General features: G+C 25.1%; 2 protein-coding genes across 5 annotated transcripts in view; both read left to right on the top strand.

The window, feature by feature from the left end:
* Positions 1-1,086: 1,086 nt before the first annotated feature.
* Positions 1,087-10,603, top strand: LOC126894155 (organic cation transporter protein). The gene is made up of 9 exons (XM_050664948.1): positions 1,087-1,249; positions 5,441-5,772; positions 5,847-5,950; positions 6,368-6,522; positions 8,787-8,955; positions 9,214-9,653; positions 9,713-9,900; positions 9,978-10,120; positions 10,475-10,603. Coding segments are annotated over exons 1-9 (1,602 nt in total). The 5' UTR covers positions 1,087-1,248; the 3' UTR covers positions 10,545-10,603.
* Positions 10,604-14,727: 4,124 nt separating this feature from the next.
* LOC126894158 (uncharacterized) overlaps positions 14,728-21,250 on the top strand; it is a 55,839-nt gene continuing 49,316 nt past the window's right edge. For 2 of the 4 annotated variants that reach the window (XM_050664960.1, XM_050664961.1), the window contains exons 1-3: positions 14,728-14,870; positions 17,655-18,910; positions 19,648-19,717. In XM_050664960.1, coding sequence (XP_050520917.1) covers positions 18,184-18,910; positions 19,648-19,717 — 797 coding nt within the window. In that variant the 5' untranslated portion in view covers positions 14,728-14,870; positions 17,655-18,183. Of the gene's footprint in view, positions 14,871-16,901; positions 16,918-17,654; positions 18,911-19,647; positions 19,718-21,250 lie in introns of those variants that run through there. The other 2 variants (XM_050664958.1, XM_050664959.1) reach the window with 2 other exon arrangements.

Genomic DNA, 21,250 nt, shown 5'->3' with positions numbered 1-21,250 from the left:
CGAAAATTACCGTTTTTTAATGTAGTAATTTTTTCGAGGGTTCCCCTATATACGTGAAAAGAGGGAAATTTTTTTAATTTTTGACGGTAATATCTTCGACTAAATACGATTTGTGATCTTTTGTCGTATCGTTGAAAGAAATCGATTCGGCGAGAGCTGAGAAAAAGTGATAACAGACACAAAAAAAAAATTAAATAAAAAAATAAACACATAGTAAAATTAATATCTTCTCAGCTTCGCATCGAAGCTAAAAGTTTACCGAAATTACTAAGCTGCCAATTTTAAACAGTTAATTAATAAAAGTGATTGTCAATTGCTGTATAAACGAAATGTATAAATGACTGATTGATAGATTTAGTACCAGTAAATCGACAAAATGTATGTCTTTTGACATATTTCTAAATACTTGATATATAATTTTATTATATAAATCATATATTTTAAATTTAATCATTTTCATGACTAATTAAGGTAACATACGTTTTCATATATTTTTTCAAGTTTTGTTTTTTAGACTATATGCGCTTTAAATATCTTTCATTGTAAACATAAAAATAAAAGTTTAATTTATATACCTTCGTTGACAGACGTTTTATTATATTTTAACTGATATGATTTTACAGCTGTACCAAACATAAAAAAATATGGTATCCACTTTTTTTAAAGCAATACGCAAATAAATGTCGACTTACTTTACAAAAGACAACTATTAAAATATAAACTTAAAATAGCATCTTCAACATTCCGTTGACTAAACAAATCGCGATTTATTTATTATGTACAAAGTTAAAAAATCGAAATTCTATGTTTAGAACAAATGCGTTTTTTTATCTCATACGATAATATGGCAATTACTATGCATCATATTACTTACAGGCAATGTTGATAACATGGCATACCTACAGTGAATTTATTGAGATAAATTAAATGTGTAATATTCATATAATGACGCCGGATGGACAATTCTCTATGCGAACATAAGTAATTGATGGTAAACTCGTCAAAGTTCCCCACTGACAACACTTCTGTACAAACTGCTTAGCTAGGTCACCACACCATGAGCGTTGTATTAAAAACGGATCTTGTCAATTTCTCTGTTTGCGGCAGTCACATTGTACTTGCACTTGTATTTGCGACCACACCGACATTGTTACCAACAGTTAAAAACTATAGCGATCGTCGTTAGTCATGCTCAGATAAGATTTCGAATATAAAAGTTACCTACTTTTGATTAAATTGAATGTTAAAAGTAAGTAATTTTACATTATGTTTACTAATATAAAAGCATTTTTTTTTTTTTTTAATAGAATAATTCCTTCATTTTCAATAACATGTTTTTATATTAAAATAAAAACTAAAAAAAATAATGTATGTTGTTTATTTATAACTTTTACAAAATCTGTTCATCACCTTTCGTATAATATTTTGGATCTCATTACTAAACTAAAGGAATAACGCCCAACAAAAACACTAAAATTACTACTTTAAGAATTAAAATGTTAAAAGAATTAAAATACCTTTAAATTTTTACACATATTATTATATTTAAACTATTACCAATGGCACTGGAGCCGGTGGATAGGTGATAGTAATTCCTCAGTTAAAATACGACAGGGTAGAAGTATCATTTTGTCTCTTCAATTAAACCAACAAAATATTATTACTGTCAAAGATCTGTTTTCGGTAAAAAAATTTTCTCTAATATTTTGATTTTAAAAAATCGTTAATTTTTTTTCAAATTTTTTTAAATTCTATTATAAATTGTGACTTATTGTTATTACAGCAGCAAACGAAAAAAATAGTGATATTAGAACTGATCGATTTTCAAACTGAAACCAATATCCCAAGTTCGGTTTGGTTTGGTTTAAATATCAATCTTAAAATTTAATACAAAACGTTTGAATTATATTTTGATAAATCGGTTAGAAAATTGAACAAGTATATTCAAATATCATACTGAAAAAGGATATAGTAATTGATTTTCGAATGAAGTCTGATCAAATATTTGGAATTTTTTGTTCAGTTTGGGTATAACTGAAAAATTGAAAATTCTGTTCAGTTCGAGTTCGATTTTAAAATTGAAATTTTAACAATAGGTTTCTTACCTATCGTTTAATTTATTACAATCTGCCTACTAATAGCCTATTTTAAATATTATAGTACTAGTCTTATAAATTTGTTGGGAAATTTAATATTTTTAAAATGATTGAGAGATGTCCAGACACAAGTCAAAAATATTAAATTTTTATTTAACCAATATTATTAGAATATTAGACCTAGGGGCTGATATCAACTATAAAAGAAAATAATTATTTAATATTAAATATTAGATACCTCTAATATATACTATTTAATGACTCATTCCGTAATCTTAATTTGGACATACAATTTCTAAAGTAATTATGCTATATTTAAATTATAGAATACATGAACTAATTTCGTAGTTTGTTGTGTTTAAATAAATTAGCACCAAAATATCTCAAGAAAAAAAAAAATTATTCTAAATTTAATTTTTTTAAGAAATTTCTAACTTATAGAACATATATGTTATATAGAAATTATAACATTTATTTTTTAACTATTGCATGCATTATAATAATTATTATACTGCTTACAATAGTTACAAAATTGTATAGGCTTAAGCTTATAAAATCGATCCGTTGGAGAATTTTGTAATATATTAAAATATATTCTATATTATCGACTACATATTATTAAAAAATGTTATTTACGCCCCATACATTTTAGGTGCCTCATATATTATTAATATTTGTATCAGTTAATTATAATATGTTCCTTACATCCATACTGACGTCAATCACATTATAAAACAAGCATTTTGTAACATTTAAAATACTCATACACTACATGGCTGGTGATTTTTAATAAAAGAAAACTTAAGTGCATTCAAGGTAAACAAATTTAATCTTCAAAATGTCACCTCGAACTTGATGAACATTGAAAGAAATTTCAATAGTGTCTCTTGTCGAATGTGTAGCAAGGTCTGTAATGTATTCTGCTGTGTAGTGTAGTTTGTACATACGTCATATATTGTGCTTCTTTGATGAATGATGATGGTCCGTCTTTCTTCTTGTCAGTTCATAGTTGGCTATTATATGAATTCAAAATATTTTGTTACAATGTTCGTGGACGACTATTGTTGACGGGTTTCCTACCTTTATTTATATAATTTAATTTTTTTTTTTGCAGAAAATCCTTTATTTAAAAACCTTGGAAAACACTTGAAATATTTAACTCAAATCAAAAATGAATATTGTAAAAAATAATTCCTCTACTTAATACGACTTTGTTAATTACAATACAAATATGAATATTTTTTAAACCGCATATGATATTTATTACCTATATTACACTTACTAATCTTTCAATACACAATCAAGAAACTTGATTACAAATGAGTAATAAATTTACCATGTGAGGTGAGTAGACTTAAATGGGACGCGAAGCATTCATTTAAAATTATTATAAAAACGTTAATATTATAAAATCAAACATAAATAAATAAAAAAAATTAATTTTGTTTTTATTAATTTTTATAACTTTTACTGTCAATATTTATGAAAATTATTCTTATCGGAAGCTATAGATAATTTACAAAATATTACTTGCCATTGCTGCTTACATTGGAAAAATATCACAGATTTTTTATATCGTCATATTTTAGTATTCTATATTGTTGTATTTTTTAGTCATAAATAAAACTAGTAACTATCACATTACAACGATTATGCACGTACAATGTTTTAGTATCTGCAAAAAATTTCTATGAAACTGGTCTTTGTCAAAAGGTTTACAAGTTTATACTTTAGGCATAGATGAAAACATTTTATGACCTAAAGCACAAAATTAATTAATTAAAATAGATTTTTTGGTATCTAAAATAGCTTAATCAATATACTACACTTTAAATAATATCAATGACAATATCCTAAAGCTTGCCCTAGGACTTAGCAATATAATAAGAGAAAATTTCTCTTATTATATTGTTAATTTAATTTTAAAATGAAATTTTTTTGAATGAATAAGTAATTTAAAAATTTACGATAAATTTTAAAGAATATTTGTCGTTTTTGTTTCGTGTTGCCAAATTTACATCTAGAATATAACGAATAGATTATAATTTAAAATAATAAGAGAATTAATTACTTAATAAAAAGAGTATTTTAACTATATAAAAATCATATTTGTATTGTATACGTTTTCCCGTCTTCTCGTCCACAAGAATTTAGTTATTAGCTAAGAGAACATTAAAAAAACATAATTTACAAAATCTAATGATGGGAAATATGGAATAGTACCTATCGAACTATTCGATAGTTATCCAATATATTCGAATATTTATTCAAACTATTCGATAGTTTATATAATTATTTGATAGTTTATTAAATATTTGATAGATTAAAATATTCAAAAATGCCCGTCTCTAACAATATCATTTGTAGAATGTTTTGTATATGATTTTGTCATAGCGCTGTATTAAGATTCTTAATTTCAATTTAACACTTTATAGAATTGTATTTGTTTTTTGTATCTTACAAGTCCAACATTTCTTTTTGATTTTAAACAATAATGGAGAAATCTTATACAGAATAGTTGGTTTATAGTTAACCATTCGATTATACGCAATATAAATACAACATTGGAAAACTAACTTTTGATCTCTTTTTGTCACAAATAATTCTTGATTTATCAACTATTAATTATTTTTAGAATCATCCCTTATAAAAATAAGGATGTGAACTTTATTTTTATAAATGACAACATACATTTTTTATTAATTTATAAAATAGACAATTATCTAATTAAGAAAATTACTGGTTGGTAACAACTTATGGACTAGTATTTTGGAATTTATTCTCATTTTTACGCCTAGGCAGGACGATGAGTACGACAAGGAAATGCCTAATGATAAAAGTAGCAGTACCCACTCCTCAGCTCCTGTATATACTTTAATTTGTTTATAATTTCAGGTGTAGAATTTTTCATCATTTTCCAAAAGTTGTTATCGACCAGTCATTTTCTTAATTAGGTTATTTCCTGTGTTTTAAATTAATTAAATATTTATATTTAATAAAATAAAGTTGACACTCCTTTAAGTTATAAGGGATGATTTTAAAAAGTAATTATTAACTAACAAATCAAGAATTATAAATAACAAAAAAAAATCAAAAATTATTTTTCCAATATTGTATTTATTTTGCGAGTAATCGGGTTGGGTTGGGTTTGGTTTATAATAAACTGATCACCCGTATATTTTATATATCTTATTTATAAATATTTTAAAAATCTACGGTTTATAGAAAATAACTATCCAATTTATGTTTATCAAATATTATTCATAAAAATAAAAACATTTTAAAGGATATATTGGTATAGTTACAAATAAATTATTAATTCATATTTTTTGACGGTTTTCCAGTGACGAGCGATAAAGAAAAACAATATAAAGAACACGAGGTGGTCGATATCAAAGAGGTCGACCCCGTTCAACATGCTGTAGGCGATTTTGGTTGGTGGCAATTTTGGATCGCATTCTCCTTGTCCTTGTTGAAGTTTCCTATTGCTTGGCATCAATTGGCAATTATATTTTTGGCGGCCAAAACTCCATTCAAATGTGATGACAATGTTATCCACACGAACCTCACCATTGATGATAGGTGTAGCACCCGCGACCTTATCACTGGTGACATCGTTGCATGTAATCGATTTATCTATGACAGGTCCGTCTTTCAGGAGACCATAAATACTGAGGTAAATTTGAAGTGTTTTCCAATTATGTTGCTGTCCGAGTTTTATTTAAAAAACGCATTTATATTTTTGTCTAGTGGAACTTAGTATGCGGCAGATATCAATTGTCCAACGTAGCACAATCCGTCTTCATGTTGGGAGTGTTGATCGGTAACGTCTTATTTGGCGTGTTTGCTGATAAGTGCGTGTATATTATACACTTAAAAAATGTCTAACAATTAGAGAAACTATTTTTTTATAATGTAGAATAATGACAGCTAATTGGTTTAGAATAGATTTTAAAATTAATTGATTTTATTAAAATTACAATAATTGCTGTAATATAAAAATTAAACATAGTATTCATATATAAATATAGTATTCATGATAGTTTATAAAAAAAATAAATTCTCAGGAAGAGTTAACAAAATAACTATCAATATTTCGTTGAATACTAACAAACTTATTGAATTCGAAATACTATTATTTTTATTGTATTAGGGTTAAATAATAAATACTGAAAAATATCCATTTTTCTAACGTTTGGTAATTGGAATGATATAGTAAGAATGATGTTTATCAAAAGACGTAATTATAATATTAAAACTTCTTGTTTCAGGTACGGACGAAAATTGCCTATGATATTTTCTATTGTCTTATTACTTGTAGCTGGAATAGGCACATCATTAGCACCTTGGTACGAATTGTTTTTGCCACTTAGATTTGCGACCGCAGTGGCTATTGGAGGACTGATGATTACTAGTTTCGTTTTAAGTGAGTGGTATATTGAAGTTATAAATATATAAACAATTTTATTGCTTCACGTCTCAACATAATAAAAAAATTGTTCCAAAGGATTTAACTTGAGCTATATACATTAAAAAAAAAACTAGTACAGTAGAGTCGCGCGGGACAAGTATAGATTTCTGACAATGATTAACATTACAGCTATAAAAAATGCTTCGATGCAAATTTGTTAAATTTCACAAAAATTTATATAAATTTTTTTACAATTTCTATATAATTTAGAATTCCACATAAACATTAAATGCTTGTTAAATAATTTGCTTAATTGAAAGTAACATAATTTTTTTTATAAAAATTGCGGTTTTTATCACTTTTACAGCTAATTTTTCAAAGTTAAACAATTGTCGAAACAAATTTTTCTAAAATGTTTTAATATTTTTAAAAGGCTTTAATTTGATATAAGTTGAAAATTGTCAGACCTTTTGGGATTTTTTTAAAAAATTGAGTTGAAAAAAATATTTTACATGCGACGTGGTTTCTTTCAAACCCTTTCTGTACTTTTTATCGTATTTTCACAAGAAGTAAAACCAAAGAAACCTTATTTTATCTAATATACATTATTAAAATTTTATTTGGACCATAGTTTTTAAAAATAATTATATCAATTTTAAGTAAGATGCAAAAAATAAAAATTATAATCCATTTTTTTCTGTAGCGTTATTTTGTAACATTTTCTAAAATTTGTAAATTAAAAGTTTTTTGAATATTTTGGCGGCGATAAGTTCAATTAGACTAAAATCGTCTTCTTTTATCGTGTCACTTCAATAAATAGCTCTAACTGGTCCTATTTCAATAAATAGGATCAGTTAAAGCCGATAATTTTCATGCACACACCATTTTTGTAATGGTGCGAGAAGATATTGTTTTTGTATCAATATCTTCTCGGCGTTGTATTAAAGCTAAAACATAAATATAATTTAATTTTCATACGCTACAATACATTTTGAATGTTTTGTATTATATTGTATTTATGTGCAAATTATATATCGAAATCTGATTTCGTGTAGTATCTAATCATATGATAAATATTATACAATGAGAGCAAATATATAATAATGATTTGGTAATTTTGAAAAGTATCATACAAACATCATACATGTACGATTTATTGTTATATCATTTAATTTAAATGTATAGCAACCTTGAAACACGCAAAATCATCTTCTAGGGTAATTGACTGTGAATGCTGTCAAACTAAGCGGTAAACCACATAATTACATTTTTTTTGTAATACGGAAACTTAAACCTTTTCTATTTATGCAAAAATTTCTGATTATTTCCCATATTTATACACTTAATTTTATATATTTGACGATATACATTTATTTAATTATCTATATGCATTAATTGTATTTATATGACAAATATGCATGAAGTTTTATGATACTGTTTATTTGTTAAGTTCAATTATTCTGATTGTGTGTAACTATTTTATATGTTTTAAGTAACGTCTTGAAATAAAGAAATCAGTTGTTTCATTGTATTTAAAAAGCTTTTCTCTTCTATAAATATTTATTAAATAGGTTCTACTTCTTTTTTACATACTAATAAACGTGGTCTCGAAGTCAAACAACTAACCTCCAATATCTCGGAACCTGGAGGTTTGATTGACAAGGATCAAATCACAAGCCATGACCATCTATACAAATAGCCGTGAACCTCGACAGTTCATTAATTTTTGTCATCGATATCATTCATAAATAAACGGAGACGGATAATTAGTGACCATTTATAATTATTACATACGTCAACTATAATTAATCAATTATTTTTCGTTGTTCATAACAGTAATCCATATAGGTATAAACTATGTAATTAATAGCATGATAGTTTTATTAAATGACTAATACTTTATTTTTGGTTTTCTTTGAAATTATTTTGTTAAAAATCTACATAAAATTATGTAGTTATAAATAATAATTAATTATACCCCAGCTGCGTTATATGTCAGCTAAAAGTTAGGTCACGAAAGTAACACGTGATATGTTTACATGAATATACTTAGGAATCGTTTTCTACTATAATAATTCTTTCTGTGTGTAATAAATTAATTGTGAGGTTATCGCGCTATAAGTATACTTCGAATATTGTATAATAATGTTCCATTCGTGCGTTAATCGATGACATAAATTGTAAATGCACCTCTGGCTATAACTTGTAAATTTTTGCCAACTAACTGTACAAATAAAAATTATGATATAATTATTTATAAAAACGTTGTTTTGCTATAGCAATGGAAGTATTAGGTGGGAAATGGCGGACCATCGTAAGCACATTACATCACATCCCGTTCAATTTAGGGCACACGAGTATGGGTCTCATAGCGTATTTCCTTAGAAATTGGAGGCAATTTCAATTGGCCATTACTTTACCAGCACTTCTTTTTTTATCATATTGGTGGTAATATAATTGTATATTTTAATCAAATTAATCCGCTTTATTTCAATAACATCTCACAAGTAGGACCGGCGAAGACAAAATGGATACATTTTCAAAAGTTTCATTTATTATTTAATGAATTAATAAACTTTTACAGTACTATTAGGTAAACAAATTAAACGAATATATATTCTGATCACTTGAATATATTGTCTAACGCCGGTTCAAAGACTAGGTCATTATCAATTAACAGTTTATAATAGTTGTAATATGTAATAGGGTAATCCCTGAAAGTCCACGTTGGTTGTTAGCTATGGGTAGAAAAAAAGAAGCATGTAAGATATTAACAACTGGTGCAGAACACAATAAACGGAAGTTAAATAGTAATTTTGAAAATCTGATGGAAATAAAAACTGAAAAAATTGAAGAAAACAAAGCAAATTTATTTGATTTGTTTAGAACGTCTAATTTACGAACAAAAACACTAGCTGTTTTTTTTAATTGGGCCGTATGCGGTCTGTGTTTTTATGGACTCGCGCAGTACATGGGTGAGATAGGAGGTAACATTTTCATTAATGTAGCTGCCTCAGGCTTGATTGAATTGCCCGGCGCTTTCTTGTGCATTTATTTTATGGAATATTTCGGTCGTCGGAACACTCTGTTATCTGCTAACTTGATTACAGCGTTGGCGTGTATCTTGATAACGTTTCTGCCTCAGAGTAAGCGTGAAATTAATCATACTGAACTTTTTAACTGTTTGTATATTTTGTCTTTTTAGATTCAGAAATGGAACATTTCAAGTTTATTTTGGCCTCTTTAGGCATTGTTGGGTCCTCAATAGCTTTCCCGACTATTTATCTATTTAGCGGCGAGCTGTTTCCTACTGTTGTACGAAATGTTGGAATTGGTACAGCTTCTATGTGTGCTCGAATAGGTTCTATAGTAGCACCTTTTGTTTCTTCGTTGGTATAAACAACCTACTATATTTGCAAATATTATATTATAAGTAATTGAGTATATCGCATTTTATTTTATCTTTTCAGGGAATAATTAATGTATATCTACCTCCATTAGTGTTTGGTACGTTCCCTCTAGTTGGTGCAGTTTTATGTTTATTATTACCTGAGACGAAAGGAAGTCAACTTCCAGTTACTATAGATGATGGTGAAAAATTTGGTCTTAAAAAGTATATAGAATATTTTACTTTAAAGATTTTTTTTAATAACAATAAATTAAATATTTTGATTATATAATTTATAAGCTAATAATTCAAATATTTGCATGATTGAAAAAACACAAAGTTCCTTTCGCATTATAAAATATACATACAATCGAGTTATCTACACAAATAATTTTGAACATACTGGTTCATTATTCACAAAAATTATTTTCTTAATTAAGGTTTTTGTAAGTGGACTAAAGTCCCTTTGACTTTGAGTTGAGTATTACAAAGAACAATATCGGCCTATAGTTACATAAATTATTTTATAAGTTTAATTTATTCTAAATTTTTTGTTTTATTTTTTTAAAAATTATTCAGGAAAGTTCAACCATCAAAATCAACAAACGGAACAACTAATATTGGTTTTGTGGCCGACGAACAATTATAATACATTAAATAACAAAAAAAAAAAAAAAACATTATGAATTTTGAATATTCAAATAGACAATGTTTTTAGACATATTTTTCTCATCAAAGTTAACTAAATTTATGTTTATGACATTTCCTTATGATGGAATATATACATATTAATATATTTATATATCAAACAATATTTTTCAACATCAACATAAATAGAATAATGATTAATATAAACATTACATACAAATATTTGGCTCAGAATTTTTACTAACTACAACCTCATCTAAAAGTTTAGATAACTCCAATGTCGTTGTAGTAACAGTAAACAATTTGTATTATACTTACTTTGTATTATTCCTACTTATAAATCTGTGATCATTTTTATAATACATTTTCATTAATTTTTTATAATTTTATATTTATTTTAAATCAATGCATATTTTGGTGGTCCTTAAAATAAAAATTTTCAAAAAATTTGATTTAAGCGCACCAAAAAATTGTTCTTCTACATGTAACGATAAGTTGACCAAAATTTGGCCCCGATCATTAGTAGAAAACTCATAAGTCAAATATTTACCCCCTAAAAGTCAAAAGTCCCATAAATATTATGTTTACTAGTTAAATTTATATATTTTGGCAATTTAAATATAGATATATATACGAAAACCATTCAAGTTAAAAAAAAATTTTCATGTAAAAGTTGTTTAAAATTAAATTTTTTATAAGTTTTGTAGAAAAAAAAAATTGATTTACTTGTTTTCTGACGAGGTTCTTTATGTAAAATAGCACATGTATAATTTGTTTCCTATAAACTTTTACATAAAAATCATACATTTTGAGATAAAGCACAATAACTGAAAACTACCACTTTGATCGAATTTTGAATCCACTTGCGGCACGTGTAAACGTCAACTTATCGGTGTCAAATTTTGCTCAGCTTTTTTTTACATGTAGTAAAACAATATTTTGGTGCGCGTATTGAATTTTAAAAATTTGTATTTTAGAGACCATCCTAAATAAATACCCATTGGTTATTTCTAATTGTAATAATCAATAATATTTTATTCAATTTAACAATTTTTAATATAGTTTTGAAAAATCATATATTTAGTTTTTATTTGATAAATTAAAAAAATTTTTTTAAATAATATTTACTGTCATAAAACGTGGTTAGTATTTGAGAATTAACTATAAAGTATAGAATATTTAATTGTATTATATTTCACTATATATAAAATAAAATTATTATATTTTTAAAATTGTAAATATTTCACTTGTAAAATATATTCTTATATGTAATAAAATAGTAAATCACTTATAAAAACAAAAGGTTTAAAGGAATCATTTAAATATATCCTATTTCCCCTAATCATCAATATAAATTAATTATACATTCTCATTTAGCGTAACAATAAACGGTTTTCAAATAAATTACATTTTTTATGATGAAAACCTTAAACTATAACAATACGCCAATGAATTTTTATAATACAACAGGGATGTTATAAAACATTTTTATTCTATTTTAATTTTGTTTTTCTTGTTTTGCTTAAAGGTTGAGGTCCACTTTGAGTGTTCGTTTTCTCTTTTTGAGAAGATTTGTCACGTTGTTTCAAACCTTCTCAAGGGGGGTTTCTGTAACGTCACAAATTCGAAGGTGGACCGTTTATGATTTTTTGTTTTGTCTACTTATTTATTTTATCGTGCGAAAGAACCTTTTTCTGACACAGCGGTGTCAACCACTCATTATTTTGCCGCTGACCGCTAGATAAGGCGATAAAAGAGAAATAACATTAAAATCGAAGACCCCATAAGACAAATGTAAATTTTTGATGTTATAAAAACAGCGTGTTTAAAATGTAACAACCATGATAAAAAGTCAAAATGGAAATTAAATTAAAATTGCATTAATTTAATCACTAAATTGTCTTAGACTAAGGACTGATGCTAAGAAGGTATAGGAGTTATTCCCTTCGTTAAGCTCATGCTTTAATAGTTTCTGTAAACCGAATTAATATTTATAAAAATGTTATTTTGTTATTAAAAAAATTGTATATTTAGGGATCTGCAAAATTGTTTCACAAAAGTTTAATTTCAAATACCGGCCCTGCCTTGACTAATCAAAATAGTCGACGGCTTTTTAAAAACTTTGTATAAAAATTGTTTTTATTATAACAAATAGTTAAAAAGCATGTCATTTAAATTTAAATTATTAATTGTGTTTTAAGAACTTTACCTTTTATTTTTTAAGGGACTTAAATAATAATGAAATATAATTATTTCTTAGAAATTAAAAAAAATATTACTATAATAATATTTCTTATAGGTACTAAAACTTATGTCTTTTATATTATTTATAGTTCTATAATTTAAAATGTTTTGACATAGTTCATAAAAGCTTTTAGTCATGTAATTACCATACTATTAACAATGTATTTAACATTAATATATAATAAAAACATTTTTTGAAAGAAATATATAATTATTTCTAAATACTTTCTATCAAACATAAAAGTTAGTTTAAAAATAGATGTTATTTTCTTTTTAATATTCAATATGTATTTTACTCTTGTCAAAATGCTACTCTTTATACACAAGGAATTGTCAAAAATATTTTCTAAATTAAGTAATTATTTATTTAACAATAATTTAATTTATCTCTCTTTATATTGTTTTAGATATCAAAAACAGTTATAATCTTCTATTTGATAAAAATATTGTATAATTTTTCAATTGAGAGTTATTTTAAATATTTCCATAAATGTACTTACTACTTACAAACTAATTAAACTAAATAACCATTTTTAACAATTATTTTTGAAAAAAGACAATAATTTTGGTATAAGTGTAAACAAATACTAAAACACATATAACAAAATTTAGCTTATTACGATATAACTAAAAAAGAATATTTGAATATTTTATTAAACAACCTATTGTTACATGCCAGGTTACATCGCAAATAGTGAAATACTTGTGTTCAAAAAAGTTTAAAAGGATCCAACTATAGAAATAAAATTTTTATACCCTCAGGACCTGCGCCGTCTTAATAATATCAAAAAAAATTATATGATACTTTTATAATATATTTACATTAAAATAGGAAATAATATAATTAAAAAAATGACTGATCAATGACAATTTTTGGACCAGTACTTCAGAAGTTATTATCATTTTAAAATATAGACTGGAGTATAAAAATGCTTATAACTTTGAAAGAACTGGTCCAAATGTTATTATGGACCAATCATTATCTATTCAGATGACTTATTATTTTATAAACTAGTAAAATATGTATGTCATCATTAAAAAAAATGAAGCGACAACTTAATTATGATGTAAGGAATGACAATAAAAAATAATTTATAAATAATAAATGAAAATTTTTTCCCCATTTTTATTCTAAAATTATAATTATAAATTTGATGAAATCTTAAAAAGATGGGAAAAAATATCGACATTTTTAATAGCTAAAAAAATAATCTGTTAATTATTACAGATTATTTTAATACGACCGAATGTGAAGTTAAAGAAACTTCTTGCATATTATGACGATTGAAGTTTCCTATTAAATGTAAGAAAAACACTTATAACCTCTCCTTCTGGACAATCGGACTTATATTTAAGAAGTGGCCAGCTATACTAAGATAAATTACACAAAGAAAGTGAAGTATATTAATTTCAAAATATATCCCAAACATTAGAAAAGTAAATAATAATATTTTACCAAAAATCTAAAAGGTTCAAAGTTATGAGTACGTAAATTAAGTAGGAGTAATGGAAAACGAAGTAATTATTAAAAATAAAATATAAATTGAACTTAATAGGTCATTAGCGTTTATATGGAACTAACTGACTGGGTAAAACCTATGGCATGTGTCTATTTAAAGGGCCAAAATAGTGATATTATTATATAGTTACTATACTACTCTGTGTAGATTTCTATATTACGATTTCAATACACGTAACGTTATTGATATTAAAGAAACTAGTAATTAATCATAATCATTTTTATATTAATAAATACATTATTATTTTATTATTTATATCATTCTTACAAAACCCTATTTATATCCTAAAAAATATATTGCTTTAATTAATACATAATTATATAACCTATCATTATTTCAATATTCAACTAATAAAAATTATTTATATTTGAGTTATCATCACAGTTCCCCTATTTATAGATTTCGCTTATAAAATAAAATTGTAAATATATTTCTAAAATTTTAAATTAATTTATTACATTTTTACAACACTATAATACATTTGTTGAATGTTAGTAAACAAAGTGATATTTTTACACTGATTTCAATAAAACATTCAATTCAGTACATCATAATATACTAAGGTAAGCTACGTTTAATTTTTATAACAATTAAGTTGAAATAAATTTTAAATGTATTTTAGTTCATTTGATCCACTGATGTAGTTTCAATCGATTTCATTTTAGTTATTTTTAAGTAATTAAAATTAATATAAATCCAAAATTTTGAATTGAATAATATTTTTTACTTTCAAGAGTTCATAGGAGTTATTACGACATAATATGAGTGTCGTGTTTTTTATATTATAAAAAAATAGTACTTTAAATAAAGTTCTTGAACACGTATTATTTAAACAATAACATTTTTTAAATCCTCATAAAATAATATATTTTACCATTGTAAATCTGAATTTGTAAATTCAGTAAAAATAGTTATGGTAAAACAGTGGGTGGTCAAATGATTTTGATATTGAAGGCAATGAAAATATTTGATCAAAATTATCATGTAATCTGCGCCCTCCGTCATACATCATAGCTTTTATTTGTATTACTATATCAAAATATCATTACAGACCTTTAGAGATGTATATATATATTTCTTCTTATTAAACCAAAAAAAAATAAATAAATAAACAAGACTTGAAATTTAATTTTCCAAATTCATAGGATTAATCATTTTTTCATATTAATTAATCATATAAAATTCTAAAATCATGTTCTTCTTCTATATCTTCGCCTTAAACCCAACTACTTGGGGACAGCCACCTTTATCTTAAATTTCCACTTAACACTTTCTCCGACATCAAAAATATCAAAAAACGTTTGTCTGTCCTTTTAATCTAATAAAAATATATTAAATATAACAAGTTTATAATTAAATTTGAACCAGAGAAAATTTATTTAAAAAAATAAAAAGTGAAAAATGCTAATAGATCAAAAGTTAAAAGAGTTGTCAGTTAGATCTGTTTCATTCTGTGTACTAAAATATTTGGTATCATTATTATCTTCCAACAAGTATTTATTTATTTAAAACTATTTTCCACGTTGGACAAAATACCGTGTGGTTGCACACCTGCGTGTCCCCGCGGGGTCTCGGTGTACCTATTAAATTAACGCGTTTTTTCATGAAAATGATATGAGCTAAGGCCAACTATATTAATATATTATTAGTATTTGAGGAGAGAGTAATTGATGTGTTGCAAAGCACTTTAGATAACTGCTACGAGATTCCTGTTCCACATCAAGTGCAGAATTCTGAGAACACCTGAATACGAAAACAACCTAATACGCGGGACTGGCTTAAATACTAACTAACGGAACAATACGTATAGTCTTTGTTTTTATCGTCCCACATTTAAGATTTCACGTTAATCGCGTTCGTCTTATGAATCCCTGGTAAAGTTTTACAAAAACATCAACGAATCGTTCAACAATTATGTAACTGCGTCGTGGTTAATAATTACAAAAAGAACGTTCTCTTTCTGAAACCCTGTTACCATTTTCCAAATATTTTTATAATGACAGCAAAGTGTTGTGTACAACGCACTGCATGAAGATCAGTAGAAACTAAGTTGCCTACGCGGAACGCCTTAAAGTAGAGCGCGCCTCGAATCTGAATAGTTTTTTCTTGATTTGAAAATTTTCCATTAACTTTATTATAATCAATTAACAAATTATCATTGAAATTAAATTTTAATATATTTATATACAATAAACATGAAAATAAATAATAATTATCAAGTAACTAAAAAAAAATTATTAAACTTTTGATTGTTTTATTATTCTTGTATTAGAAATTTTATTAAAATAATTAATTGATGTAGATAATATAATAAGTAAAGTGTTTTAAAATGTGGAAAAATTACATAACTGATAAGTAATTCATTTACAGGTATTTAAACACTATGTGTAAAAGATGTATTCAATGTATTTACAATGTTTCTAATCATACATTGTTGATACTTATAGGTCTATTAATCGATACTAAATCTTTTTTCTATGAGAGATAGGCTTACGATTTAAATATGAGTTCTAAGTTAAAAAATAAAATAACAGGTAATTAATGAGAATCGATATTTTTATTTTAATAAAAAAAAATCATGTTTTCATTTTTCATTAGATTTATGTCCAAGTAAGCAAAACGATTTTCAAAATAATGAATAAATAAAAAAAAAGTTTATAACATTTTATTGTAATATTTTAATTATTTAATTACAATTTAAATTAACAATAATGTTACTTAATGTAAGCTTCATCAAATCGTATATACTTGGAATACTGAAAACTTCATCAAAAAACTTAAAATTCCAGATAACATAAAAAGTTTTAATATATTTTTTTAAATGCTTACTTTCGTCCTGAATTGTATTACACTATTCATTTGTTTTTAAAAACACACAAGATTTTTATATTTTACATAATAACAAAGTCATCTTGTTATATAAACTCAATAAATTTATTAAGTTTATATTTAAATGCTTATGTAAATCAATTTAAAAAATAATAATATCACATTTAATAACCAACTTTTCTTTTTCTATTATATGTTTATGTTCTATTATATGGTTATATGTTTAAGATGCAAAATTGATCAAATCGAATTAAAATATTACTTTTATCAAAAAACTAATAAAAATTAACTATTAGTTAAAAATTAAGGAAATAACTATCACTTAAGCGATAGTAAATATAACTAAAATGATTTTGATTTAAATATTTTATAAAAAATTGGAAATGAAACATTAACATGTGGCTAAATTACTTTAAGTTTTATAGTTAAAAATTTATTATTAAAGTTTTAAGTTAATCAAATAAAATTTTTTATATTATCAATTTAAAAAAAATTTATTTGACCGGTATTACTTTCAGATAGTCGTAATGCCGACCGTATGTAAACACTATTGGAATATTTATGAAATTCAAATTAAGTATGTTATAATTAAATGAATCTTTTTCATCTTTTTACTCAATTTTATCTCAAATACTTGGTGTTGACCATTCTTATAATAAAATTCCACTCGACAATATCATCTACATCATCTACACAGACATCTGTTGTCCTCACATCGCATTATCATTTTTTGTGAGATTAAGGTCAAAATAAAAGTTATAGCATTTTAGAAAATCAAAAATATGAAATATTTTTATCCGATGATAAATATAATTTCTTAAATACGAATAATAATGCAAAAAATGACTATGAAACTAATTAGAATATGCCACTAAATTCATAAAAAAAGTCTCTAATAACAACGTAAATAACCTGAATGTAACAAAATTTCACTTGATAATTTTTCACAAATACCATTCAATTGATTACTGACGTCTAAAGAATTCACCAACAACGAAAGTCTAATTATAATTTTTTAACTGCTAGGTTTTTAATTATTATTTCAAGATGAATATGAATAAAGAAAATACGTGTTTTACCAACTATGTTCTTTGGAAGATGTTTCAACACTACTCGTATGTGAGCTCATCAGACGTCCAGAATGTTATTACATGGAAATATATTTTGAATTTATTATTTTTTACAACACCATTACTCATAGAAACTTTAGCTATTGTATCGAGTATTATTGGATCTCAAAATTTAATATATGATGTCTACGCTTTGATTCAAAATGTACTAGAAGCACTTGGAGCATTAATGGCAATAATTACAGTCAAAACATTAGCTGAACAATCGAATTCCATTTGGAAACTGATAAATATGATACGTGAAGATTTGTTTTGTACAGAATATAAAAAATATGTGTTACAATGTTCAAATAATATGTACAAAAGGTTCACAATAATTTATGCTTCTATTATTATATTTTTATGGTTTTCATGGATGTTTAGTCCTTTAATAATCAAAGATCTGCCTATAAAATGCGCTAATAATGAAGTTATTGTCTATAGAAATAATATCGTGAATGCATTTTACAACGTTATACCATTTAAAACTTATAATAAATTTTTCTTAATATTTTGGTTGATTGAAACTTTTGCTTTGGCTCATGTTTTCTTGAATTTATTCGTATTTGACATCATATTAACGTCATGTTGTTGGATGCTAAGTGCAAATATGGAAATGATTTCTTTAAAATTTAAATCTTTGGGCTATGAAAAAGTAATCAAGTGTAAGTATACCATAATTTTAAGTATCTAATTAATAAATTTCTTTTTATTATTGATAGATTACAAACTTTTTTAACATTCATAGGCATAGTGACTATGGGGGCATTTCCCCACTAGAAATTTACCAAAATTATATGCTTTCAGTGACTTAGTATTATTGATTATTCGAGTTTTCTTAAATAGCGATGCAGAGTAAAAAATTTTTAGTTAGTAAAAAAAAATAATAATCTTCTTCGAAATTATTCTCTGGTTGCCCACTGGTATATAAAATTATTTTTTGGAGGAACAAAAATTAAATTTAACCCCCCAAACATTTGACGTAAAATACGCCTATGATATTATTTAAAATTAATAATGGATTAATTGTTATTTTTAACAATTAACATATTAACACGTTAAAACAATATCTTGTTTTTTAAATAACTTTAAGAGTAGTTCTTACTATTTATATCCTTTTTTTATCGAGTAAAATATCAAATAATCTGTTATTTAAAAAAATCTATACTTTGTTATTTCCTCGATAATATTGATTTCATTATAAACAATTTATGGTCATTAATAATAAAATGAAAATTTTGACACCAAACATTATACTAACATTATTTTAAAAGTGATCGATACCTATTTTTTACTGGTAAATTTTTACAATTTTTTTTATTGTTTCTTTCTAATGTGCTTTGTACAAAATTAATTAGCATCAAATCGTAAAAATATTATTGAATGATAATTTGTATTACAGCCAAATCAAATAGTCATTCTGCTATACAAAATTTGAAAATAGTTATATCACAACACATGAAAATTGTTTCGTAAGTTTTTATTTATAAATTTTAATATAAAGTTAAAGGCAAATTTGCCTTAACAGTTTAAATAATCTTATAAGATTTGTAATAGACCAAAAAGAAAAAGTAAAACAGGAAAAATAATAAAGGGAATAGTAATATGGATAATATGATAGTAAAAAGGTAAAATAGTGTAAATTCTAATATGAAGGTGTGAGTGCTTATAATATACCTAAAGAAAATTAGAGGGCTCATTTTCAGTTAGATAAAAATATAATGTTGCGGATATATAACCGAATAATAGAAAATTAGACAAAACAATAAATGGCGGAATAACACATGTTTCAGTATGACAAAATATATAAGGGTGTAAAGAATATAATGATATGAGTAAAATGGGGTTTAAAAGGGCGAATAAACGGAGTTTAAATACATGAGGGTAAAATCGTTTAATTATAAATAATGCGAAACCGTTACACAACATCTATGACTGTTTTATTATATGTAAGAGATTTTGCATACTCTATGTTTTATTATAAATATAATTCAAGACTGTACCCTTATTTGATTTTGTTGAATAAGTATACTTTAGTGAGAATATATTTTATTGAGAGACACTAATTTTTTTTAAATATTCCTTTGGCCTGGTTAAGATAAGATTAAAAAATATTAATATTTGTGTAAAAGATTTATCAAGGCGGAATTGTGGTGGCCCAATGTGTCGCAGCGCTAGCGCCTTGAAAGGATGCGACACAATAATCACCAAGACAATAATATAACACTAAAAATATATTCGTAAGTTTCTCTATACTGTCTGTCGGAACACAAATTCCGTTAGAACAAAGACATTAAGCTCAATGACTAGCTACCTAATACACATAGGCGTACAAATATTTTTTAACCTAATACACCTAAATCTTTAATTGTAACCTTTACTCTGTCGCCGGCACAATGTTCGTTAAAACAAAGACATTAAATTCAACGGCTAGTTACCCAGTAAGTAGAGAGTTGCAATACACTTACTCCAATAAAAATATTATTAAATTAGTTTCAATCTGAAATAATTGTAACCTTTAGTTCATTTGAATCAAAGTCGATTTGGGTTTATTATAAAAATAAAATAATTATAAAATGTTTGAGGTTTAAAATATTAATTGACATATATTTCCACGATAAAATAAAAAATAACTATTATATCTATAAAAAAAACGGTAGCACAGTGGGGTCGCGGCATAGTGGAGACATTGCATAGTTGGGTTCAGTCTAGATTTAATCTGACAGTGATTAAAATCACTATCATAAGAAACGCTTCGATGCAAATCTGTAGATAGTGTTTAATTTTAAAAAATTGTTGGATAATTGCAAAAGCAACATCAACTTCTATTAAAATAAAATACAAAACCCATAATTTTCATACAAAAATAGCATATTTTTGAATATGGTAGCCATTTGCGTATAGAAGATAGGTCGTCGGGACAAATTTTTTTTTTTCATTTTGTAGTACATAAAATAAGCTTTAATTTTATATATGTTTAAAGGACGCAGTATTTCCGGAACATT

Source organism: Daktulosphaira vitifoliae, unplaced genomic scaffold, assembly GCF_025091365.1.
Source record: "Daktulosphaira vitifoliae isolate Bord-2020 unplaced genomic scaffold, ASM2509136v1 Scaffold_1, whole genome shotgun sequence".
Lineage (NCBI taxonomy): Eukaryota > Metazoa > Arthropoda > Insecta > Hemiptera > Phylloxeridae > Daktulosphaira > Daktulosphaira vitifoliae.
Note: the sequence above shows the minus strand (reverse complement) of the source record. Positions and strands in the feature narration are given on the sequence as shown.